This window comes from Trachypithecus francoisi, unplaced genomic scaffold (assembly GCF_009764315.1).
Source record: "Trachypithecus francoisi isolate TF-2019V2 unplaced genomic scaffold, Tfra_2.0 Lachesis_group0, whole genome shotgun sequence".
Classification (NCBI taxonomy): Eukaryota; Metazoa; Chordata; class Mammalia; order Primates; family Cercopithecidae; genus Trachypithecus; species Trachypithecus francoisi.
Genome location: NW_022681453.1, coordinates 57,903,489 through 57,928,887, shown reverse-complemented (window position 1 = coordinate 57,928,887; position 25,399 = coordinate 57,903,489). Strand labels below are relative to the sequence as shown.

General features: G+C 51.4%; 1 protein-coding gene across 1 annotated transcript in view; it reads left to right on the top strand.

Annotated features, from left to right (window-relative positions):
* The first annotated feature begins 9,601 nt into the window (after positions 1-9,601).
* Positions 9,602-25,399, top strand: part of WNT7A (Wnt family member 7A) — a 58,923-nt gene continuing 43,125 nt past the window's right edge. Inside the window, exons 1-2 of the mRNA XM_033210778.1 lie at positions 9,602-9,975; positions 14,535-14,761. Coding sequence (XP_033066669.1) covers positions 9,905-9,975; positions 14,535-14,761 — 298 coding nt within the window. The 5' untranslated portion in view covers positions 9,602-9,904. The remainder of the gene's footprint in view (positions 9,976-14,534; positions 14,762-25,399) is intronic.

Here is a 25,399-nt window from a genome sequence, read left to right as displayed (position 1 = left end):
CAAACCACGAGAGTGCAGAGGTCCTTCAAAATGAACAGGGGTTTGTTTCTCACACTTGAGCGATATGTGGGTTCCTTAAAAGGGGAAGCCACGTGTACACTACCCCCCGCCAGCCAGTAAACACACAAAATGGTGGTTTAATTTTTATTACGCCATTGCTTAGATATGTACTATCATAAAACTAAGTGTAGGCTCTTGTGCTATTAAAATCTGCAAGTTCCAGGTGAAATATAAACTAACATAAACACAACAAAACCTTACTTTTAAATGAATGATAATTGACATATGTCAGAGAATGTTACTTTGCTGAAGCTGAGTGGCAGCTTGTAGCCTGACCATGGTGTCAACTGCCACCATGTGGGGCCCATTAAATTTGGCGCCATGTATCACCCTCTGTCATGAGATGAATCAAACCTCCCAACCCCTTTCTTCTAGCCCACCTCCTCCTAACCCTTTCTTCACACAGGGCAGGGGCTTCAATGCATTACTGCTTTCTTCTCCTGGGCTCCAAATCACAAAAGTGGTTTTCCTGGGAACATTATGACCATAAGCAAAAATGCAAACTTAAACAGGAAAGTTAATTAGAGGACAGTTCTCAGTTATAATGAGGTCATCTTAATAGTTTGAAATATGAGGATATTAGATTCATTTTAAAATGGAAAAGAAAAAAAAAAAAAGACCATTTTGAAATTCTCACTCTTGGAGCCCTGAGCATGCCTCTCTGGAAACCTGGAAGTCCATAGACCCCTTTTGAAGAGACAGAGACTTAGAGCTGGCATGCCTTACTCCATTTCTGAGCTGGAGAAATCAAGGCCCACAGAACAGTGGGGACCCACTGTTCCCTTCTCTGATCCCTCTAACCTCTATCAGCTGATTTCTCACTGGCATGAGGAAGAAGTGTCCCAGTCACCATTGTACCCAAATGCAAGGGGCTCCCCTGGGATGAGTGAGCCGCTCTCCCTGAAAGAGGTTTGAGCACAGTTGGCCACAACTCAGTAAAGATGGGATAGACTTCCCTCTGCCTCTGCCAGGAAGTCCAACTTGGGAGGTCTCAAGGGGGACCTGGGCATCTGTTTCATACCCAAGTAATTTGGATGCACATAGAAGTTTGAGAAACAGAGGCCCTGATGCTCTTTAAGATTCCTTCTGATCCTAGAAGGCTGGATTCCAATACACATCATTATTGCTGTAATCATCATCATCAAAAAACTGTTATGTGTTGAGCATGCTGTGTGCCAGATGCTTTGCTAAATGTGTTATACATATGATTGCTGTAACCTATAAGATGGCATTATTATTATTATCATCTCCACATAGATAAGGAAATAGGCTAAGGGAGGTTTATCATTTTCCTAAGGTCACACAGCAAGAGGCTGAGCCGAAACTCAAAGCTGGGCGTGTTGCCCCAGTGCCCTAGCAGTATTTCATATCCAACTCTGCCCCTAGCTGGCCATGTGCCTTTGGAGCCTCTCGGGCCTGCACTGGGGCTCAGTCTCCCCACCTGTGGGATGGATTGTCTCTTTGCAGCCTCTTCCACAGTCTTGGCCCCCAGATTCACAAACGTGTTGATGGTTCAGCAGGAGAGTCAATAGGACTTTGGCAGCAGGAGGAGGGAGACATCAATTTTCCAGCCCCGAGGCCCATGTTCCAGCTCCTCCCAGTCAGGATGCTCTGGCCCTAACCATTCTGCCCCCACCTCCCACCCCCTTGATAAACGCTGAATCACTGGCCTGGGTGAGGCCCACCTCGTGGATAGCAGTGGGCATTAGGAACGCTGGGGTGGAGATGAAATCCATGTAGGTGAAATCAGTGTAGAGGAGCCTATTCTTGGCAGGCGTGAGGAGATGTGGAAGAAGACAAAAAGGGAATGGCGATGTGTGTTAACATAAGTGCCAGACACTCAGCTAGACTCTCAGCTAGATGCTGGGTAAGCAACTTAACACCTCAACATCTCAATTTTCTCTTCTGGAAAATGAAGTTGTTGTGAGGAGTGCATGAGAATCATCCAATTATTCATGTGTCTAACAATTATTCAACAAGGGCTGCCCATGTACCAGGCAGCGTTCTAGGAAATGCAGCTGTTAAGTAACAAATATTCATGTTTGTGGGGCTGACAGTGCAATGAGGAAGACAGGCAAACATAAGTCAACAAATAAACAATGTAAAGTTGGGGGGTGCTGATACATTCTAGGCATATAAATAAAGCCGGAGTAAGAGGTGGTCTAGAGAGTGCCATGAAAGGGCAGGGTACTCAGGGGTCACCCCTGTGGGGCAGCGATGTGGGAGGTGATATTCTGCTTGAATGAAGTAATGGGTGAACCATACAGCCATCTGAGAAAAGTGCTGCCAGCAGCAAATAAATATAAGGCATCCATCAGATAGCCTGGCACATACTAGGTCCACAGTAAATCGTGCATGCTCTCACAGTGCAAAGACAGAGGCTGTTTCCTTATTTGAGCAGATGGATGGTCTCTGTGTTCCTGCTGCTCCCCAGCTGTAGGAATATAGTCTTCAGGCCCCAGCTTTTTGCCCTGCCCACTCTAATCCTGGGAGAGAGGACCCAGGGACCAACAGCTCCAAGGCAGAAGGAGGAAGAAGAGATTCCGTCAGAGGCAGCACAACCTCCTACCAGCCTGGCGCACAGAGTGGGGCTCCCCAATCAGACACCATGGTGCCAGTCACAGGGGTTGAATGCTGGATAGCCACAAAATAATAAAGGCTGATCTCACTGGTGAAAACCCACATGGAACTGGATCATAGCCCTGCTCTGACAATGTGGGTGCCTTTCCATCTACAGGTTGAAGGCTACAGGCCTTTACAATTGACACCCTAATGGCTTCTGCCACCTGCTTTCCACCTCTCCTTCTTTCCAACTCCTCCACTCTCCCCGGGCCAATTACCCGGGTTCCGGTGACCATCACTGGGTGCACAGCTCTGGGTCCTTCTGGAGGTGGCCATGTCAGGGGATGGGGAGCAGACAAACACACAGGTGAGGCTGAGCTGGCATGGTGGCTGCTTGGACAGGGGCCAGCACAGGGGCTGTGAAAGTCAATATCCTGTTGGAGGAGTTGGCCAGGGATGGCTTCTGGAGGAGGCAAAATGCAGCTTCAAGGGTGTTTTTCATTGTTCAGTTCTCAGCTCTTCAGAGAGCCTTCGCTGGTCACACTACCTGAGGTTCTCCACTGAGCTGCAGTGTCACAGCTCTGAATTTCATTTTCTTCTGAGCACTATCCCACGTGAGAGTATTTCTTTCCTTCATCTATTCATTCAACAGAAATGATACTCCCAGCACAGGGCTCCCAGCAGCTCCAACACTTTAGTACCAAAAGTTTTGGCTATGGTTTGTGCTGCTGAAGTTTTCTTCTAAGCACAAATGAAGAAAATGGAGGGACCAAACGCAGGTGGAAAGTCATTGGACACCCGCCATTCGAGATCTCCTTAAACACAAACACCCTTTCTTGATCCGTGGCAGCACCAATTTTATTTACAAGCATGTACACGGCACTGGCTATGTTCCCGACAATGTGCTAAGCACTTTACGTCTAGTATCTCAAACCTCAAAACTACCCAAGGAGGTAGAAACCATTACTGCTCTCAGTTTACAGATAAACTGAGGCAAGGAGGGATTTAAGTAACTTTTCCAAGGTCACAGAGATAATAAACGGTGGAGCCAGGATGTGGACCCCTCTAGAGCCCTCACTGACAGCAGTGTCTGGTATACAGCAGGACTCCATACCTTAGTGATTGCTGCGGGTGAGAGCTAAGCTGATCTCCTTCTGTATCCAGCAGGGGGCGACAAAGCACCTGGCTGACTGTGCACCTGCCCCAGGTATGTATAGTTGATTTGGCTTAAAAACGAACAGTACCTGCTGAAGAGGTATCCTTCTCACTTCCTAATCCAGGCAGAGGGAGCTAAATGGGGAGAAAAATTCTGGGCTAGCACGACTCTGCCAAAGAAGAACTTTATGCAATGGGTCCCATTGAAACAGTCATGAAACCGTTATTCACACTAGGTTCCAGGTTTTGGAATGAATCCTTGGAGAAGCTCCCAGTCAGGTGAAGGATTAAATGACCTGAACATTATCAGGCCCACAGAAATCCATACAAGTGAAAAATAAGCTGTTCTGGATCACGAAGCTAGTAAGTAGCAGATATGGGATTCAAACTCAGACTTATTTGACCCAAAAGTCTGAATTCTTTTTACCAAACTATGGTCCTCACGTTGATGAAAGCCCTGTCCTGGGTGCCGGAGACAGAGATGAAGGATACAGCATCTTTCCCACAAGGAGATTATGTTCTGATGGAAGAGGGAGGGGAGTGAGCCCATACAACATTTGAGGTGGGAAGGGCTCTGCCAAGATCAACACAAGAAGGGTGGGAGCACAGAGGAAGAGATGCATGAAAAGGTGGTCCCTTCAAAGATCATATCTATTGTGTTCACTGCTGTACCCTAGCAGTGAACCCAGCCCAGGGACTGGCACAGTTTAATCCTCAACGAATGTTTGATGGCTGACTGAATGAGGAAGAGACCAAGTGCCTAGGATAGGAGTAATGTAGATCAAGGAAGGCTTTTCAGATGAGTTGACATTTGGGTGGGATTTGGAGGATAAGTTAGGAGTTTACCAGGTAGAAAAGACAGCTAAAGGCACTCTAGACATATGCAAAGGAATGACAGGCTGCAGTAGTAGTCTCTCAACTTTTTTAAAAATCACAACCCACAATGTATACACATACACATCCAATACACACACACACACACACACACACACACCACACAGTTGGAACCTTATGCATAATGTCCCCTGTTATTTTCTGATCTATTTCTTTTCATAAATGCTAGTGGCAACCCACTAATTTGTTGTGATATGGGCACAAGTGTTTGGGGAAAGTGGAGGCTGTAAAGGTAATTTTGAGCTAGACCATAAAGATCTCTGGATGCTAGGCTGATAAGATGGAACCCTTTTTAGTTCTGCCTCTCCTTCCTTCCCTGTGAAGCCAGACACTACAAATTCCTTTTCCTTCTCTCACTCTCTGATGAACTCCCTGCCTCTCAGGCTTGTCTTTGTTACCTTTAGTCACTCCATTTCCCCGGCTGGTTCTTTAAATCATGCTGAATTCCTGGGGCTCTGCACTGGGCCTTCCCCACTCATCCTTCTTAGTCTCCCAGGGCGTCCTCTCCTTGCCTTGATTTGAATGTCTGCCCACTTCTAGCTGGGGATATCCAACCTAGAAGTAACAGCCCAAAGCCTCTCCCCAAGCACCAGTTACCCTTCAGTGACCTACAGACACTTCAGACTCAGCATGTCCAAAACCAAGTTTCAGTCCCTGAGACCTCCTGCTCTCTGGGTCACCACTCTGTATTTTTCTCACCAGCCACACTCTCACAGGACAGGACACTGTACTGGAGGCCTTCCCCATCTTGTCTATCCTGCCTTCAAACTCGCTCTCAAATCCACCCCCTTCTCTCCCCACCGTCTGCCACCGTTTTGTCCAGGGTAAGCCTTCTCTCCCACAGGTAATATTGAGACCTCCTGACTCGCCCTCCTCTCTTTCCTCTTCCTTTGGCTCCCACAACAGCTACCATGAACCTTGTGGAACATAAACCTGATCATGTAACACCCCTGCCCCTCTTAATATGCCCTGCGTCCCTAGACTCCCCATTGGGCCTCTTCCCTGCTTATCTCCTTCCACCCTTATTCCTTCTAACACACCAATATCCAGGCACCTTGAACCTCTGTGGCCCTGTTTCCTTTGGTTTCAAAAAGTCTACTTGCTTAATACCAATTCATTCTTTTGGGATCCCACTTTAGGAACACTTCCTCCAGGAAGCCTTCCCTGATCCACTGAGACTGGATGAGGAGCTCCTCTGTGTTCCAACAGCCCTCTGCACACCACACATCTTGGTGCCTAACACCTTGTTTCCTACTGGAGTGTCCCAAGTCTTTCGCCCTCCTCTATTAGATACACAGCCGAATGGGGCTGGGGGGTAGATTAAGAGCAGATGCTGAAATCAGTATTCTCTAGGTTTGAAGCCCAGCTCGGCCATGGACTGGCTGTGAGAATTTTGTACTTTATTCAATCCCTCCCTGATTCACTTTCCTCATACTATCAAATAATGATGGCTGTGATAATGATACCAACAAGTGGAGCACCTGCCTCCTGGCATTTTCAGGTGATTCAGTGAGTTGATACGCTGAGGCTATAAATGACAGTGCCTGGCATGTAATAGTGCTACCTATATGTTTGATCATGAAATCGGTCCTCAGATGGGTTGCTCCAGAGGGGCAGAGACTGGATTTATTTGATCTACTGATCTGTCTTGGCCATATTCTTCCCTCCTGTATTCCTCCTCTTCTTCCTCCTCCTCCCTCACCTTCCGATGCACCCAGCACCTACACTGAGCTGTTGGTATGTGCCTAGCACCTGGCCTGACATTGGGTCACAAGTACATCCCAGCATTCACGACATGAGTGAAACTTTGGTCTAGGAATGATGGTGAATGCAGAAAATAAAGGTCATATTTGAGAGATTCTTTGGAGGTAGACTGCTCAGGGCTTGTGCTGACTGCATCTCTGGGTGGAAGAGGAGGAAGAGGAGGAGGAAGAATGCAGGAAGGAAGAACATGGCCAGGACAGACCTTGTGATTTACCTTACCAAACCCTTAGCTTCTCCAACCATCTCCAGATCATTACAAGGCACCTCCATTCACCCAAATGCTCCGGCCAACATCGGGGTCACCTATCATTCCTCTTTCTTTTTCTGTACCCCTCTACCCTCTCCCCTGAATCCTTTTAAGTCCTGTCTGTGCAAGACACAGGCCCCGTATCCTGGGTCCTTTTCTCCTCTCTGCACCCCACTTCCACCCTTATTGTCCTAGTTACAACTGCTGTGTAATAAGCACCTGGCTGGGCGCGGTGGCTCAAGCCTGTAATCCCAGCACTTTGGGAGGCCGAGACGGGCGGATCACGAGGTCAGGAGATCGAGACCATCCTGGCGAACACAGTGAAACCCCGTCTCTACTAAAAATACAAAAAACTAGCCGGGCGAGGTGGCGGGCGCCTGTAGTCCCAGCTACTCGGGAGGCTGAGGCAGGAGAATGGCGTAAACCCGGGAGGCGGAGCTTGCAGTGAGCTGAGATCCGGCCACTGCACTCCAGCCTGGGCGACAGAGCAAGACTCCGTCTCAACAAAAAAAAAAAAAATAAGCACCACCTCCAAACTTAGTGGTGTAAAACAATCATATTCACAAGTTACAGGGCTCAGGAAGTTGGGCAGGGTACACTGGGGGTACTCCACAGCCACCGTCCACCATGCCTTAGCTTGGCAGACACAAAGCCAGCATGACACGACGGTGGGGGTACCCTTACCCACATTTCTGGCACCTGGGCAAAGTGACTCCAGTGCTGAACTCACCTGGGACTATGGGCTGGAGCAAGCACAGGTGTCCTCTGCCTATGCCTGGGCTTCCTCACAGCCTGGTGGCCTCTAGGCCTCTACCATGGTGGCTCAGGGCCCCAGCACTGGTACTCCAGCCAACAAAACAAAGACTGCGTTGTCTTTTATCATGAAGACTTGTAATTTTGAGCATCACTTCTACTACATCTTATCGGTGGAAGCCATCACAAGCCCACCCGTATTCACGCAGGGAGAGCACAGAGAACCCACTTCTTCATGGGAGGAGTGTCAAATAATTTGGTGGTCATGTTCTAAGAGCACCACCCTAACCCAAACCACCAATGTCTCACCTGGATCCCCACTGTCATCTCCTCTCAGGTCTGCTTGACGGTGCACTTTACTCACCTGTTTCCATTCCCGCAGTGTGTTCCCACAGGGCAGCCACGGGGAGCTTTTGAACACACAAATCAGATCAGTCACCCCCTTCTTCATCCTTCCAATGTCCCCAGCTGAACACACCACTGAAATCCAAGCTCCTTGATATGCCCACACAGCCTTGTGGATCTGCGTAGCCCATCTCCCTTCAAGCTCAGGCCTTCTCTCTCTCTATCATAGCCCACCATCTCCTCTCTGGAGCTTATACCCACCCCTGAGCTTTTGCACATCCTGGTACCCTTCTTGCAGTGCTGGACCCCTGATGCTGTGTCCTTCAGGCCTCAGCTCAAATGCCACCTCCTCAGATCTAAAATCAAGCCTCCAACACCCAGTATTCCCTCTCCCATCACCCTGCTTAATGGTCTACTATCTGTAACTCCTGTTCTTGTTCACTTATGATCTGCCCCCTTCCTGGCCCCAAGACGAAAGACTCTCGCCTTTCTTTTTCCTTATGTCCACAGTGCCCACCATCGTGGTTGGCACAGAATATGGAATGTGAATGAATGCCTGAATGGTGGCGCGCGCGCGTGTGTGTGTGTGTGTGTGTGTGTGTGTAATTTAGAAAGGCAATCTTGAAGGATAGGCAAGCCTGGGTGCAGGAGATTACTACAGTTGGGCATACTTTGTTTCCCATATGGTTCTGCCACTCACTAGCTGGTGACTCTGGGCAAACACCTTCACCCTCTTGAGCCTCAGTGTCTTCAGCTGAAACCTGAGTTCAGATTTGCCAGACCTGGGCATAGGGACAGCAGGTCCAGCAGGAACATCAAGCCAGGATCACAGCCGCTCCCAGGGAGCTCAGTCCCTGGAGCCGGAGAGGAACACTCTCAGGAGGCGCAGGCACAGCCGCTCCTAGAGACTGGACATCCCCCAGGTGGCAGGCGGGACCGGTCCGTGCAAACAGGGAACAGGTACCCGGGGGAAGGACATTCGCTGGCAAAAACATAAACTGCCGCACGGAGTCTTGGCACCACCCAATTTCCAGGGACACTTAGACTCCCCCTGCTCACTGAATGGGGTGTACACCAAAGTAGGGGGTCAGCCCCCTCGGATAGGCCAGGGCACTTAAAGCGTTTTGTTCCCGGGAGCGAGGCCAAGGTGCACTACCCGCCGCGTCCGCCTGGTGTCGCCGCGAGCGTGCTCTGAGCGGCCAGCTGCGCCCCTCACACTCCCGCGGCTCCGGCGCCCCACTGCTGTTCCGCGCCGGGCTCCTGGGCCTCAGCCTGACTCCGTCTGTCGGCTAACAGCAGGATCCCAGAGAAGGCTGCCCAAGTATCTTCTGCCACCCCCGCCACGACCCTCGAATAGGTGGGGGTAGGGAAGAAATACGCTGAGCCAGTCCGCCCGTCGCTCCGCGAAAGGGGGCGCCCTCCCCTGAAGCTGGGGTTGGGGAACTGGGGTGTGCTCTGTCAGCCCCATCTCCCTGTTCCGGGCTTGAGCGAGCGGGGCAGCAGACCAAGGCACTAGGGCTTTCGGCCGAGTATGGTCCACTTCACCCGAGGGCAGCCTCTCAACGCCCACTCGCCTTGCAACCTGCAAGTTAGTGACGGGTGGGGGACGAGCGGGCTCCTGCCGCCTCCAAACAGGCTGTGCTCCCCAGCCTCCCACCTGCACCCCAGGGCAGGGAGGGGGCCCCCGGGAGCGTGCATGGAAAGGTACGAGCGCGCGCCTGGTGCAGGAGGCCCTGTCCCGCGGGTGCAGGAGCGCGGGGCTGGCGCTCCGGGGAGGCGGGAGGGGGGAGGGGGCGGGGGAGGGACGGGGGAAAGGAGGGAGGGGCGGGGGCGGGAGGCAGCAGCGCCCGCGCACTCCCCGCGTCTCGCACACTTGCACCGGTCGCTCGCGCGCAGCCCGGCGTCGCCCCACGCCGCGCTCGCTCCTCCCTCCCTCCTCCCTCTCCGTGGCTCCCGCGCTCCTGGCGAGGCTCAGGCGCCGAGCGCGCGGACGGGCGCACGGACAGACGGCCCCGGGGACGCCTCGGCCCGCGCCTCCCGGGCGGGCTATGTTGATTGCCCCGCCGGGGCCGGCCCGCGGGATCAGCACAGCCCAGCCCGCGGCCCCGGCGGCCAACCGGGACTATGAACCGGAAAGCGCGGCGCTGCCTGGGCCACCTCTTTCTCAGCCTGGGCATGGTCTACCTCCGGATCGGGTAAGGGCTGCCTGCGCCCTTTCCGCGCGTGTCTTGGCAAAGTTGGCACGGCCCGGGGAGGGAGGTGTGCAGCCGGCGAGCCTCTGCCGGCCACCAACTTCCACAGCTTCTCTGAGAGGCCGGGTGGGTGCGGTGTGGGAGCGGTGGAAGCACAAAGGCCCCCCGCAGGCGGACGCCCCAGGAGATATAGGCAGGGGGACTGGCCATCCTGAGGACGTCTGAGTCTGGAATCCCCCAGGACCAGAGACAGCCGGTAGGGACGCTCCAGCCTGAGGGACTCTGGGGGAGGGCTAGCTGCTGCAAAGGTTCAGCCCATCCCGGGTACTCTTCGAACCCGGGCATAGGGACAGCAGGTCTAGCAGGAACATCAAGCCAGGACCACAGCCGCTCTCGGGGAGCCCGAGAGGAACTCTCTCAGGAGGCGCGGCACAGCCGCTCCTAGAGACTGGGCGGTCCCCAGGTGGCCGGCGGGGCCGGTCCGTGCAAACAGGGAACAGGTACCCAGGGGGAAGGACTTTCCCTGGCAAAAACATAAACCGCCGCTCGGAACCTTGGCACCACCCGATTTCCAGGGACCCTTAGACTCCCAGAGCCCCTTCCCGGGCCAAGGGGACAGCACGTCCCGCCCCCAACAAACACACACAAAGGTGGGACAAGAGGCGGCCCGAGACACCGAGGGAGACAAGCGCTAGAGAGAGGCGGGACACCCCGCCCCCTGGAACTGGGCAGCAGAGGCTGCCGGGCGCCCGAGCAGCCCTCTGGCTTCACCCAGCGTTTCTGTGGAGGTGGGGCTCAGGGGCGCTCTGGCTGGAAGGTGGGAGGGGGCAGCTCGGGACGCGTCCTGGAGCTGCTTGTGCAAAGCCGGTCACCCTTTGTAGTTAAGACATAACCCGTGTGAAGCTAGGAGCAGTGGGCCAGCGGTGGGGGTCTAGGCATGGATAGAGGTTCTGGCGCTGAAGGGCCCGTTTGGTAGGTCTCGCACACCCTGCCCCTCCACCCCCCATCAGTGAACCCCCTACTGCCCCTTTTGAGGAGGGGTGGACCGCAGGGGCTGCGGCGAGGGGGTGTGTGTGAGGATCCTTTGTGTTTTGTCACTACTACCCCCCTACCCCGTCACTTCCCCAGTCCACGTCTCTGGAGCGGGGATTTCACAAGTTGTCGGGCTGCTGCCGCGAGCAGGTGCGTGCAGAGCAGACCAGGGGCCGCCAGCCGGACCAGCGGTGGAGAGGCGGCTACGGGGCTCGCGCCAGTACCGGCAGCCTGCCGGTGTGTTTTAAGTGTTATTGATTCGCCCGCGTCTGGGTGGCTTTTCTTTTTTCCCCTGCTTTAATCTTCATCTTGGCCCGCGCCCCGCCGCCCCGCGCACATCCAGCATCCAGGAAGCCGGTCGGGCCGATTGGCTCGGGCCGCGTGCGGCTTTATCTCCTTTTTAATTAGAAACGGGGAGGAGGGACCCGGGTGGCGGGGGAGAGAGAAAGGGAAAACAGCAGAAAATAACCTCCCCTGGCCGCCCCGCCCGCCCGCGGGCCGCCCTCCCGCCAGCGCCGCGGCCTCCCCGGATTGGCCCTGCGGGGGCCCAGCTGCCCGGGAGGGAGGGAGGGAGGGAGGGAGTCCTGCAGGGCGCTGGCCTTCCGCCCCAAGCTGCCCTCTGGGGTGGGGAGAGGTGCAGGTCGGAGAGGTAGGAGTTGCAGGTGACTTCGGGCCAGGCCCTGCTGCTCCCTGTGCCTGGGGCTACTCATCTGTATAGTGGGCGTGAGGGGTGAAGTCTCAACATCCCTAAAAGGTTTTTCCATTTCCCCACGTATGACTGGGCTCTACCCGCTTCTGGTTGATGGTGGGGCATCTGTGGTATTCTTATTTTACTCGGATAGTTCTGTTACTCGCACTAGCCTATTGCCACAATCAGATCCAATAAGAATAGTGATAATTACAACACCACCACTACATTTATGGGCGCTCACTATGTGCCTGACACCTTCTAAGCACTTTCCATGTTCTAGCAAATGTGGTTTTCACAGCAGCCAATTAGGTGGGGACTAGTTATCAATACCCTAATTTAGCCATGGAGAAACTGAAGTGCAGAAGGAAGGAAACTTGCCTAAGATCGGACAACTAATAAGTGAGGGAAGCTTAGGTGGGAACCTAGGCCAGACCCTTAGGGGCTAGTCTATTGTACCTAGGAATTTTTGGCCTCGGTATGCCAATCCGTCCACTCTCTGCTGGTGTAGAAATTTCCTGGTGGTCAGCTAGGTGCTCAGAGGGTCCTTCTGACAAATGATGCCAAAACATCTCCACTTAATCTTCTCATGTTGCTTCTTCCTCAGACATTCCCAGCATTCTAGTGTGTGTTAGACCCTGGTTTAGGGCTGAGATGCAGATGCAAAGCCAGGCTGTCCCACCTCCAACACCTGCTAGCTGAGAACCTTCCTCTGGGTCCCAACCTCTGTGAGCCTCAATTTTCAGATATTTGAAATTTATATGATGATTCTTGCCCCACAGGGCTGTGTGGAAAGGTCACATGAGCTGCTGTTTGTGGCAGCACCCACCATACTGCCTTGGCACATAGTAGGGACACTGCCCAAGTTTACTGATGCATTTGATGCATATTTGGGGGCACCTGCCATGTAATAGGTACTCACCTGGAGCCATATCTTTGAAGTGCCACAATCCATTTATTCGGTAGACATTTAGTGAACCAGCAGACAGCCTCCCTGCCCGCAGGGAGCTCATCCTCTCAGGAAGAAGACAAGTGATCAAGTGAGCATGCAAATTAAAAACACATACATGAAAACATGATGAATACATGATTACCATGAGTAATCAAGAATATCCAGTAAACAAAACAGAGATTGTGATAGGAATTTATTAGGGGAAGGGAGGGGAGGGAGGCTCCCTTAGCTGGGCTGATCAGGGAGGTGACTCTTGAGGTCATGTGAATAATGACAAGAAGCCAAGCTTGTGAAGATCAGGGGCGAGAGCACTTCCAGGGAGAGGGGCCAGCAAGGACAGAGTGCCTGCTGCAGGGAGAAGGCTGGCACATGGCAGGAGCCTAGGGAAATGGCAGGAGTGATCAGTTGTGCTCTTGGGGGGCATGGGTCCACGTCACCTCCTCGAGTTATTGGTACAGGAGAACCTCGCTCTAACAAATCACAACTCCAGAACAACTGCCCACAGCTGAGCCCCAGGACGAGGCACTTGCCCAGTGGCTCTACCTGCAGCCCTACCACTGCCACCAGGCCAAGCCACCACCAACCCTAACCTGCCTGGTCCCTCTGCTCCTGCTCTGGCACCCCACAGGTCTTTCCTCCATGGAGCAGGGACCACCAGGTCATGTCAAGGTCCTGCTTACACCCTTCAGTGCTTCCTGGTGCTGCCTGATGCACTGAGAAAATGCCAGCCCTCAGCCATCTCCTCTCGCCAGGATCTTCCTGCATCTCAAGCCCTGGTTTTGTAGCAGTTTCCATGGGTTCTTTCTATTCCTTGAAGATCTCGAGCTTGTCTCCTAGAACTTTGCATTTCCTGTTCCCTCTGCACAGAATACCCTTCTCCAGATTTTCCCACAGATGCCTCCTGGCAATTCAGATCTCTGTTCTGTTCTGATGTCACCTCCTCAAGGAAGTCCTCCTGATCACCTCAGCTAAAGTGGCCCTCACTTTCCTCACCACCTGCACACCCTGGTTGCCATCCCAGCATCTTCCTTTACTTTCTTCATAGTACATATCACTGTCAGAGATGGCCTGTTTTATTCATTTGTGACACCTGTGTTGTCACCCTCCCTAGTTTCTTGAGGGCAGGGCCTTGCCTGTCAGGTGCACAGCTGTCCCCTAGCATGGTACCTGGCACATGATGGGAATCTGATACATATCAGTGAATAGTTGAAGAAGATAGGAATTGCCCTCATAATAGTCACACACATCCTCTAAGCCAGTCATGCCTGGAGTGGGATACATGTACTCCATTGACAGCAGGAAGAAAATGCCAGGACTGCTACTTAAAATTACTTTTTAAGGTTTTTTTCAATAATAAAACATATACATACATGAGAGTATATGTTACATATACGTTAAAAAACAGATTTTTTAAAAGTGAACATCTGCACACCCATCACTCCTTCAGAGGCACCTGCTGCATGAGACTTTTAAGTCATCATTTCCTTGCTTGCCTTTACAATTTTACCAGAGATGATTCCCTAGCAATATAGGGTTTCTTTTGCATGCTTTTGAACTTCATCTCAATTGCATCCTACCACAAACTCAAAGGCAATTTGCCTTTTTCACTCAATGTAATGTTTGTGACATACATCATCTTTTCTTGTTTCTAAAACAAAAATCAAGTGTGTGTGTTTCACTGATATTGAGTATACGCATTGATACAAGAGCCTATGTAGAAATTATAGGGTTTCTATTCGAATGGACATGAGTTAGGGGTGCAGAATCAAAAAAGTTGGGAGACCACTGCTGGGGGCAGTGGGGTGGCCAGTGCTGGACACCTAGGAAGGGTTCCTAGTCCATGCCCCCTTGCTGGCCTAATACTCCATCTCTCTGTGTCTCTCCCTCCAGTGGCTTCTCCTCAGTGGTAGCTCTGGGCGCAAGCATCATCTGTAACAAGATCCCAGGCCTAGCTCCTAGACAGCGGGCGATCTGCCAGAGCCGGCCCGACGCCATCATCGTCATAGGAGAAGGCTCGCAAATGGGCCTGGACGAGTGTCAGTTTCAGTTCCGCAATGGCCGCTGGAACTGCTCTGCACTGGGAGAGCGCACTGTCTTCGGGAAGGAGCTGAAAGTGGGTATGTGCTCACCCAAACACCCCAGCAGAGTCTTACAGGTTATAGGGACATCAGGCTATAGGGACACCAGAATACCCTCAGGTGCCCTCTGGAACTCTGTCGCCTGCCCTTGCTAGAATGTCCTTCAGTGTGGGGTCCTGCATGTGCATTGACTTGCATTCAGGACTCCCAATGAGGGTCAGGTCTCTGGTTGAATCCATACCCCCTCAATCGTTTATTGACAGAGGTGCAAACCAGCAACCAATGACCCAAATGCTAACCTCTGATACAGTGCTGATGCTGTGTTTTGAATTGAAGCCCAAATTTTAAAACTTGTTGTTTCACCTAAAATATAGGAATTTCTGGTTTCTTTTGAAAAGTTGGCAGATCTACTCATAATTTACATGTGTGCCCACGTGGTTGCAAAGACCTGAAGCTGAGAACACAGCTCCCTTTAGTTGTAGCAGTGAATGGGCAACCCATTCACTGCCACAGTCCCCACCACTCCCCACTGCTGCCCAGCCTGTGCAATCCTGTGACATGATCCACTTGATCCCTGTGGGCTTTTGACTTTGAAACTGTTTTATGGGAATGGTGCATGCAGACACATACGTACACATAGAGTTTTGAGCCACACATTTGACTTCTGAAGCAATTATAAAAAAAGTCTGGTGGAAAAGGGTCAGAGAGAGCAATGCTGGTCTCCAGGAGGCCCTGGTCAGTGGTAGGAGGCCATGCTGTGTGTCTTCTGGCTTGTGTGCATGTGCATTAGGGGACCAGAAATTGCCACAGGCTGGCTTCTTCTGCACTGTGAACTTCCCTGAAAGCCAGGTCAGCCTCGGATATCTTTGGGCATCCCTGCCACCTCCTCCTTAGGTCACACTGCTGTCACGTCTGGGTTCCCAGGTTGTCCCATGCTCCCCCATCTCATTTCCCTGTTGCTCCTGGCCATCCTGCAGTCTCTTCTGCACCCAGCAGGCAGGATCATCCTTTTACATGGAAGTCAGATCATGTCACTGTGCTGCTTAAACCCCTCTGGAGGCTTTCTTGCATCAGAATGAAATCCCCACTGCTCATCTAGCTGCTGCTGACCTCTGCTTCCATCTTCCCTCTTCACCTTGCTCACCAGCCTTGTTCTTTTTCCCAAACACACCATGCTAGACACCAGCTATTTCTTCTGCCTTAGCTCCTTTCCTCAGCCCCATGCTCCTGACCCTGTCCAGGTCTTCTAGACCTTTGCAACCTTGTCGAAAGTCCCCTCTCACCTCAAAGTTCCATCCCATCGGCCAAGCACTTCACACTGTCTGAATCCATTCTGAACTGGTTTGCAATGTCAGCTTCATGAGGGCAGGGGCTTCACTCCCATGCTTGCCACTGAACACTTTCTTCCCATTGCCTTTTGGAAGGCCTTACCCATCCCTGCAGCGGGCCTGGTTTTGTCATCATATTCTGTGAGTGCCTTCTTATTTGCACCTTACAGAACTGCAGACAGGATCTCAGCATGGGGTCCTGCAGGTGCATCGACTTGCATTCAGGACTCCCAGTGAGGGCCGGGTCTCTGGTTGAATCCATACCACCCCAATAGTTTATTGACAGAGGTGCAAACCAGCAACCAGTTTTTTGGGCCACTGGTGAAGTTGGCAGGGACCTTTCCGGAGGTAAGCCTTTTCTAGGATCTTTGTTGTGTAGACTTTTGCCTTGCACCATCTGCCCTGCTTCTCCCTCTTCCCAATTCCAGGGCTCACTTTTTAGGTGGAAACAGAGGCCCAGAGAGAGAATGGGACTGTCCCAGGTCACATAGTGAGTGGCATCAACACTGAGACTCCAGTTAAGGTTGCCTAATCTGTCTTGTGAGCCTCCCCTTCCTTGTCATTTGTGGTTTTTGTGCTTTCTTCTACTCAGATATCACACACACACACTCACACACCATTCCTGGGACCCAGGCATGGGCTCCAGCATTGTTTTAAATTTGTGACTTCTGATATGTAAGATGTTATAGATGGGGAGACTGAGGCTCAAAAGGGACTTGCTCAAAGTCAACAAAAGTGAGTGGCAGGGCCTCTCAGGACTGGGTTCATTCCAGCATAACTTTCAGTCTCAGAACAGTCAGTATATCGGCTGGCATTGGAATAGTCCCCACAGAGGTCTGGGGTGCAGCAGGCGGGCTACAGTGCAGGGCAGTGCCTGGACAAGGATCCCCTCCTGTTGAGCAGCCCCCAGCTGGCCATGGTTGTAGAAGTGAGGCTGAGGAGGAATACTGCCAGTGCACACCAGGGAGGAGCAGAGGCCAGTGGCAAGAGGCATTCTAGTGGGCTTGGCAGGCAGAGGTGGCTGGGGGAATTCCAGCAAAGAGAGGTGCACAAGAAAATCCTTGGGATAGCGATGCAGGGCAGTTGGTCTGGTGAGCCCGGAAGGAAGCAGGAGCTGGAGCCAGGAGGTATGTAGGGTCAATTTAACAAGTTTGAATTTCTGAGCGGGAGCCATTGGAGGATTTTGAGTGTGGGAGTGACTGCCAGAAGATAGGTTAAGCTTATGAAATTGCCACTATGAAATGATTTTTGGCCCACAAAAGTAGCAACATAATATATGTTGATATGCATATATTATGCATTGACTTGCATTCAGGACTCCCAGTGAGGGTCATGTCTCTGGTTGAATCCATACCCGCTAATAGGAATAGGAATCCATTCAACCTTATAGGAATTTTAGAAGATTCATGAAAGAGTGGGTATAAGGTCATTCATTCATTTTAATACTTGTTATTTATTCATGCATTCACCAAGTTATTGGGTGTCCATTGTGGCTGGAGGCTCCTGTTCCAGTGTGTGTGGTCAGGGAAGGGCTCTGGATTTGTGAGGGAGGTGAGCTATGGGCATGTCTGGGGGAAGAGCATGTCAGGCAAAGGGAACAGTAGGTGCAAAGGCCCTGAGGTGGAACATGCTTGGGGGTGGCTTGAGGAACAGCGAGGGGCCTGGGGTGGCTGGAGTAGAGTGACGAAGGCTGAAGGGGAAGGCTCAGGGAGCCAGGAGCTGGATGGTGCAGCATCCTCAGGCCAGGGCAGGGGATCTGGATTTCCCTTCATGGGAATGGAGACCTTCTGAAGGGAGACAATAAGGGAGGGACAGCATCCGACTTCGGGTTTAGCATCATCACTCTGGCTGCTGGGAAAAGCATGAACTGCATGGTAGGATGGCAGTGGGAGTCAGGAGTCTGGCTGAGTCTTCCAGTAAGGAGGTGATGGTGGCTCAGCCTCAGTGATAGCCATGGAGACCTGCTTTGAAAGCCACCAGCCAGGAAGGAGGGAGAGTGACAAACTAAGGGCCAGCTAGGAGGGAGGGAGGGTGACAACCTAAAGGCCTGCTAAGGAAGGAGGGAGTCACTCTGGTCTGGACTTCTAGGGTAGTTGCAGTGGGAAGAGGAAGATGAGTCAAGATGAGAGCCCTGACAGTCTAAAACACCCCTGAGCTTAGGTTTCCTCATATATAGAAAGGTGTCCTGCTCCAGGACATCAGGAAGCAAGCATCACATTTAGGGTCACTGGGCTCCTTCTCAGTGCTCTCACCCCCATGGTATTGCCACTTTCTGGGAATGACCAGCTAACAAGGGCTGTCTTGCAGGGGTGAGGATCTGGCCTTTGGAGCTGTGGCCATCAAGTCCTGACTTTGAACACCAGGACCCATTGTCTGCCTTTAAAGAGAAACTTCCCAAAGCTCCACCCCATACTTCTGCTTACATATCATTGGCCAGAACTTAGTCACATGGCCACATCAAGCTGCAAGAGAAGCTGGGAAGTGTAATCTTGTATTCAGAGCGGACATGAGACCAGCTGGAGCTCTGTGATTGACGAGGAAGAGTTCTTTATCCCATGCTTGGCTCCCTTCTGAGCGTTCAGGTTTCCTGCATAGAGCTGAGGGGCAGCAATGGGCATGTACCAGGTAAAGTCCCGTTGCATGTTAGAAATTGAACCCCAGTTCAAGCCACCTCTGGTAAAAGGGGGACTTATGTATGCTTAAGGAACTGGAGAGCCAGAGCATAGTGCTGACTTTTGAAATGGACAGGAGCAGAGGTAACATTGGCATCCATCAACCCCAGCACCAGCAGGATGGCCTTTGCACCTGCAGTGCCACAACTTCCAGGTTCAAGTCCCCCCAGAAAGAGCCTTGGCCTTTCTCTAGCAGCACTTGCAGAAGTTCTAAGATTCACTCAGATTGGACCAGCTAATGGGGCTTTACTTTTGGTTGTGTGCCCATCCCAAACTAATCACAGTGGCCAAGGGCAACAGTGCTTTTTCTGGCCCAGCCAGGTAGCCCCACCCAGACCATCTCTCAGGGGAGAGGAACTGCTCACGAGTGTACTAGTCTGCTAGGGCTGCCAGAACAAATCTCCGCAGCTAGGTAGCTTAAACAGCAGAAATGTACCGTCCAGTTTCAGAAGCTGGACATCCGCCATCCAGGTGTCAGCAGGGCTGCTTTCTCAGAGGCCTCTCTATTGGGCTTGTCACCTGCTCCCTGGGTTCTCACATGGCCTTTCCCCTTGTATATGTGCCCCAGGAATCTCCTGTGTCCTGGTCTCCTTTTTTATAAGGACATGAGTCATATAGGACTAGGGCCCACACTAACAGTCTCATTTTAACTTAATTATAATACTTTAAATTTTCTATCTCCAAATGCAGTCACACTCTGAGGTATTGACTCAGTCCACAGCAATGAGTGACCAGAGTGCAGCATGGTTCAGGCTTTAGGGAGAGGCATAGGGGGTGTGGTGGGCTCTCAGAAGTGAGACCTCGGGATGGAGGGAGGGGTCTGGACAGTGGAGATGGCCCTTCATCTGGGACTTGGAGGGTGAGGAGAACTTTACCAGTGAGTGGGATCCTAGACAGAGGAAACAACAGAGCAAAGACATGGTCATGTGAGAGCTGTGGAGGGAGTGAACAGGGGCCTGCAGCCTCAGGAGACGTTGGCTCAGGGAGTCGCCTGTGAGATGGCAGGCTAGCTGTCAAGACCCTTGAATGCCAGGGATTATTTGAGTGGGGTGTGTGGCCCCACATCAGTTTGATTAACTGCTACCAAGGCACAGTGTGACCCTTGTCGGGGGGTATAAGAAGGCCTTCACTTCCCTCTAGACTTTTCTGTCTCTCTCTCTCTTTTCTTTCTTTCTTTCTTTCTTTCTTTCTTTCTTTCTTCCTTCCTTCCTTCTTTCTTTCCTTCTTTCTTTCTTTCCTTCCTTCCTTTCTTTTTTCTTTCTTTCTCTCCTTCTCTTTCTCTCTTTCTCTTCCTCCCTTCCTCCCTTCCTCACCCCTTCCCTCTCTTTTTCTTTCTCTTTCTTTCTTTCTTTTCTTTCTTTCTTTCTTCTTTTCTTTCTGTCTCTTTCTTTCCTTTCTTTCTCTCTTTCTTTCTCTCTCTCTTTCTCCCCTCCTTCCTTCCTTTCTTTCATCTCCTTCTTTCCTTCTTTTCTTTCTTTTTTCTTTCTTTCTCTCCTTCTCTCTCTCCCTTCCTCCCTCTCTCCCTCCCTCCCTTTTTCCCTCCCTCCCCCTCTCTCCTTTCTTTCTTTCTTTTCTTTCTTCCTTTGTTTCTTTCTTTCCTTTCTTTCTCTTTCTTTCTCTCTCTTTCTCCCTTCCTTCCTTTCTCTCCCTCTTTTCCTTCTTCCTTCCTTCCTTCCTCTCTCCCTCCCTCTCTCTGTTTCCCTCTTCCTCTCTCTCTTTCTTTCTCTCTCTCTTTCTTTTCTTTCTTCCTCTTTCTTTCTTTTCTTCCTCTTTCTTTCTCTCTTCTTTCTCCCTTCCTTCCTTGCTTTATTCCTTCCATTCTCTCTCTGCCTGCCTGCCTTCCTTCCTTCCTTCCTTCCTTCCTTCCTTCCTCCTCCCCTCTCTCTCTTTCCCTCTTTCTCTTTCTCTCTTTCTCTCTCACTTTCTCTCTCTCTCCCTTTCTCTCTCTCTCACGTTCTGTCTCTCACTTTCTCTCTCCCTCTTTATCTCTTTCTTTCTTCCTTCCTTCCTGCCTGCCTTCCTTCCTTCCTTCCTTTCCTTTTCTGTCAGGGTCTCACTCTGTCACCCAGGCTGTAGTGCAGTGGTGCAAATATAGCTCACTGCAGCCTCCATCTCCTGGGCTCAAGCAATCCTTCCACTGGAATTACAGGCACACGCCACCTCACCTGGCTAATTCTTTTCTGTTGTTTTGTAGAGACAGGGGTCTCACTGTGTTGCCCAGGTTGGTCTCAAATTCCCAGCTTCAAGCAATCCTGCCTTGGCCTCCCAAAGCAATGGGATTACAGGTGTGAGCCACTGCACCCAGCCATTTGCTTTTCTTAAATAATACTGTGACCTCCCTTGAATTCACCCCCAACACAACTTGTCATCCACCTCTGTGAGCCTCCCTCGTGTCTCCCCTACCTCTCCCTCCCTGGCTACATTTTCCCTATCTTGAATCTTGAGTATCCCATTCCCTTGCTTATTTATGTTTAATGTATCATATGGAGATCTTCCCCCAAAGTAAATGACTTCATTTTGGTTGGATTGAATTGCTATTGTGCCAAGCTCCTCCCCCGCTGGCGGCACAGCTCCAACGCTGGGACTGGCCAGCTGCATGTCTGCCCAGTGAGTGGGTGAGAAAGACAATCTCAACAGCATCCTGATCTGCACTTCCCTGAGAAGTGATGAGGTTGAAATCTCTTCCTGTATGTACTGGCTGTGCATGTTCGCTCTCCCATGAGTTACCTCTTCATGCTTTGTCCCCATTTTTCTGTTGGGTTGTGGGTTCTCCCATTGGATTTGGCCAGTGTGTTTGTAGTCACAGTGCAGGGAAACCAGGGTTAGACCAGGCAATGCCTCGGGGTGAGTGGGTTCCTCGGGGTGAGTGGGTTCCTCAGGATGAGTGGGCTGTGGGGAGCTTCACTCCATCTTGTATCTTTTCACTGAGGATCAGTGTGGACCAGGAGCCAAGACAGCCCTTTCTCATCCGTCACTTCATTGGGTCCTTGGCACCCCTGAAAGAAAGTGTGTCCACCTCCATCTTGTTCCTGGGAGACAGGCTATGAGTCAGGCAGAGGGTGTCCACGATCATGTGGCTGTTTCGTGGCAGAGCTGAAATCGGTCGTGAGTCCCCCCTCGCTGGAGGGATTCTTCTGTTTGTGCGATCCTGCCACAGGTGAGATTCTCAAGTCTGCCATGTATTTGAGAACCCCTTGTCTTGTTGCAGGTGTGGGGCTGCCAAGTGAGTACTGAAATCGGAGTCACATGGCCGGGTTTGCATCCCAGCCCCACCCTTACCTTGCACATGACTTTAAATGAGTACTTCACCTTTCTGACAGTCTGCAGAGTGGGGGAGCCAAGCACCCACCTTGCTGGGTGGTAGCGGCGTTACATGATACGGGGTGTAAGAGCCTGGCACATTGTTGTCCATTGGTGACATCCCCTCCCCACTTCCAGGAGGCCTGTGTGACGTGTCATATGCACACAAGCTTGAGGAACCCGGGACCCACGCTCTCCATTTTCTTGGTGATTACCGGTGTAAGCTGACCGTTTGACTCTACCTCCAAACTATATCCCCCAATCTGTCCAGTTTTCACCACCTTCACCACCACCTCCCCATTCAAACCGCCATCTTCAGGTACTTGTCGCCTGGATAATGACATCAACCTCCAAATGCACCCCACCTCCTCCCTTTCATCCTGCAACCCATGCAGCCATCCAGCATGACATCTTCTCCGTGTTGCTCTGAGTGTGGCATCCTGCTGTGTAAAACCCTCCCGCGGTTTCCTGTTGTTCTGAGAATAAAATGCACACCCATTCCCTGCTCCTTTATGGACCTATGCCAAAGTCCCTCCCACCTCAGGGCCTTTCCCTCCCTGTTCCCTCTGCTTGGATGCTCTTTGCCAGCTTGGCTCGCTCCCTCTGTCTTTCTATCCTCTGCTCACCTGTCAGGCCTCGGAGAAGCCTTCATTACCCCCTCTCTAGTGTACACCGCCTGTCCTTGTCCACTCTCACTGTGTAGCATTTTTCTTTATGTCACTTTGTTACTCCAGGATGTATTCTCTAACTTGCTCATCTGTGCAGCGATGTGTAGCGGTTCAGCCCTGACGCTTCCTGCTTGGTCATTTACCAACAGTGGGCCTTGACCAAACGGGAGTGATAATGGCACCACTCTCACAGGTGGTGGGAGGATGAGGTTACTTACTGCGCTCAGAACAGTGCCTGGCACACAGGAAGTGCCCATACATCGTAGCTGTGTTGTTATTATTGTCTGCCTCTCTGACCAGAAGGCAGCTCTGTGAGGGATCAGGGGCCTCTGATCCAGTGCCTGGGACATGGAGGATACAGTCCCCGTGGAGATGCTCAGTGGATCTAGGGACACCACAAGTACCAGAGCAGCCCCCGCCCCAGCTCTTCTCTGCAGCAGGAGATGGCACAGAGGGTACTTGGGAGAAGCAGCTGAGTGATGGTGGGCAACCTGTCCTCTCCTGCATATGCAGGTCTCCACTCAAAGGCCACCTCCTCCAGGAAGTCTTCCTGGACCATCCTGCCCAAGACAGCATCCTCCACCCTTCCCTGACAGGGCACCCTGCACGGTTGTCTTTAAAGCACTTACCACTTTTGGAAGTGACTTTGTTTACTTTTGCAAGAACCCATCGGACATTATCTTCTCTGCCATTATGAGGCTCCATGGGGCCCAGATCTGCTGATCCTCTTCTCCCCATACCTCCAGCATCTGTCCTGGGGCCTGGCACACAGTAGGTCCTCATGGAACACGTGAAGAAGTGCAAGTGCATAGTCCCCAGGCAGGCCAGCTCCTTTCTACCTTGTGTGGCCCCAATTGCTCTGAGCCCTTGAAGATAGGCTTTGCTTTGTTTATCTTCTGATTGCCGGGTCTGGGAGCACCTCATGCACAGTAGGTGCTCCATTTTCTCTGTCCTGTGAGTGACTGCTGTTCATTTCTCACCCCAAATACAAAACTGCATGTTCATTTCTGCACATTTTCTTTGAGATCCATCCTAGCTGGGCAGTCTCACTCATCAAGATCTTTTTAATGTCAGTTTGATCAACCATTCTGTTAGCTCTCCTGTCCATCTCTGCATTGGCTTAAAATGGGATAAAAATGTTGACTAGGTCTAGTGCCTAGGAAAGACCGCTATGGCATGATTCAAGAGGAGCTGTGCCCAGGGTCTGCTCAGCAAATCACCAGTTTCCAGGCTCCACCCACTGCCTACTGCCAGCTGCCCTGGGGAGAAAAGGACATTCCCATGGGTGTCCTTTTAAAATGGGGGAACTCAGCATGTTATACTGCCTGCTCCTGGAGAGTCAGGATGCCTACCAGCATATTAAAGGTGCTGAAACATCCTGCGGACAAGACAGCAGCTTGAGCTCACTCATTTCCATCCTTGGACTCACTGACTGTCTAGTGGAGCTGCTCTTCAGGGGCACACACACTGGGGAATATCACCCTGGAGACCCTCACAGATTGACCATACTGAGAATGTGGTTTATACATCAACTTGGAATCTACCAAAAAGTATATCCACCTATCACCAATTTCCATATCTTTCCCCAAGGGTACAGAAGAGGCACATCCTCACTTCTGACATTGCCATGGGCAGTGAAATCCATTCTAATCCACATTACCATTGAAAGTCCCTTCAATCATGCATAAAATTCAGAATACCTGAGTTTCCATACAAGTACAGGAAAGCATGCACATACATGTAAAATGTATATAGGGCAATGTGTGTATATATATGTGTGTGTGTATATATATGTGTGTGTGTATATATATGCAGTGTATAGAATGAAGTGTATATATCCACAATATAAGTATGTAATATTTTATTTTTTTCTGGTATATTTCGTTCAATTTATGCAAGTTAAATGTTCATGGGATAAGACTCCTCCACTTGTATGTCCAGTCATTTATTCATGTCTTCATCCTACAGATATTTACTAGAATCTCTGCAGTAAATGCTGGGGTGCAGGCTCTGTCCAGGGCACTTGCTGTCCAGTGGGGACACATTAGGAAGACAAGGCTGAAAAGTGCTCTGAGGATCTAGTGGAAGAGAAATAGGCACTGGGAGATGAGCACAGAAGCTGCCTGTATGGGTCACCTGAAGTAGGGGCCGTCCACAACCCAGGAGGGGAAGAGCAGTGGCAGCAGGAAGGGCTTGGCTGGGTGACCCAAACAGGAGCCCTGGGATCCAGAGTGGCTTGGCAAGAGGGACTGCAGGGTAGGGAGGGTAGAAGAGGCTGGGGGAAGAGGTGGGACCAGGCATCCTGCAGGGTTTTGGGACCAGCCTCAGGGGGTTTGCTTGGGAGGGAAGTTGTCAGAGGTATTTAATCAGAGGAGAGACAGGATGTAGGAAGATAATCAAATTCCTTGCACATACAGAAAGTTGCTATGTCTCCGGCATTATCATCGGCAAAGAAATGGTGATTTCCCGCCGTGTGCTCCTGGGGATGGGTGCATTCTTTTCCACATGCTCACGACCTCCTGTTTGGTACCCCCCTGCCGGAATTTTTCCAGGGATGGGCACAAATGACCTAGGAGTCAACCCCTGGAGTCCACCCTCCTCTGTCTACAATCTGGGAAACTCTGATGCATTTCTGGGCTTCTGCCTCTGTAGAATTTGTCACCACTTCTCTTGGGCAGTCACTTGAGCAGCTCTCTCCTCTCCCCAAGG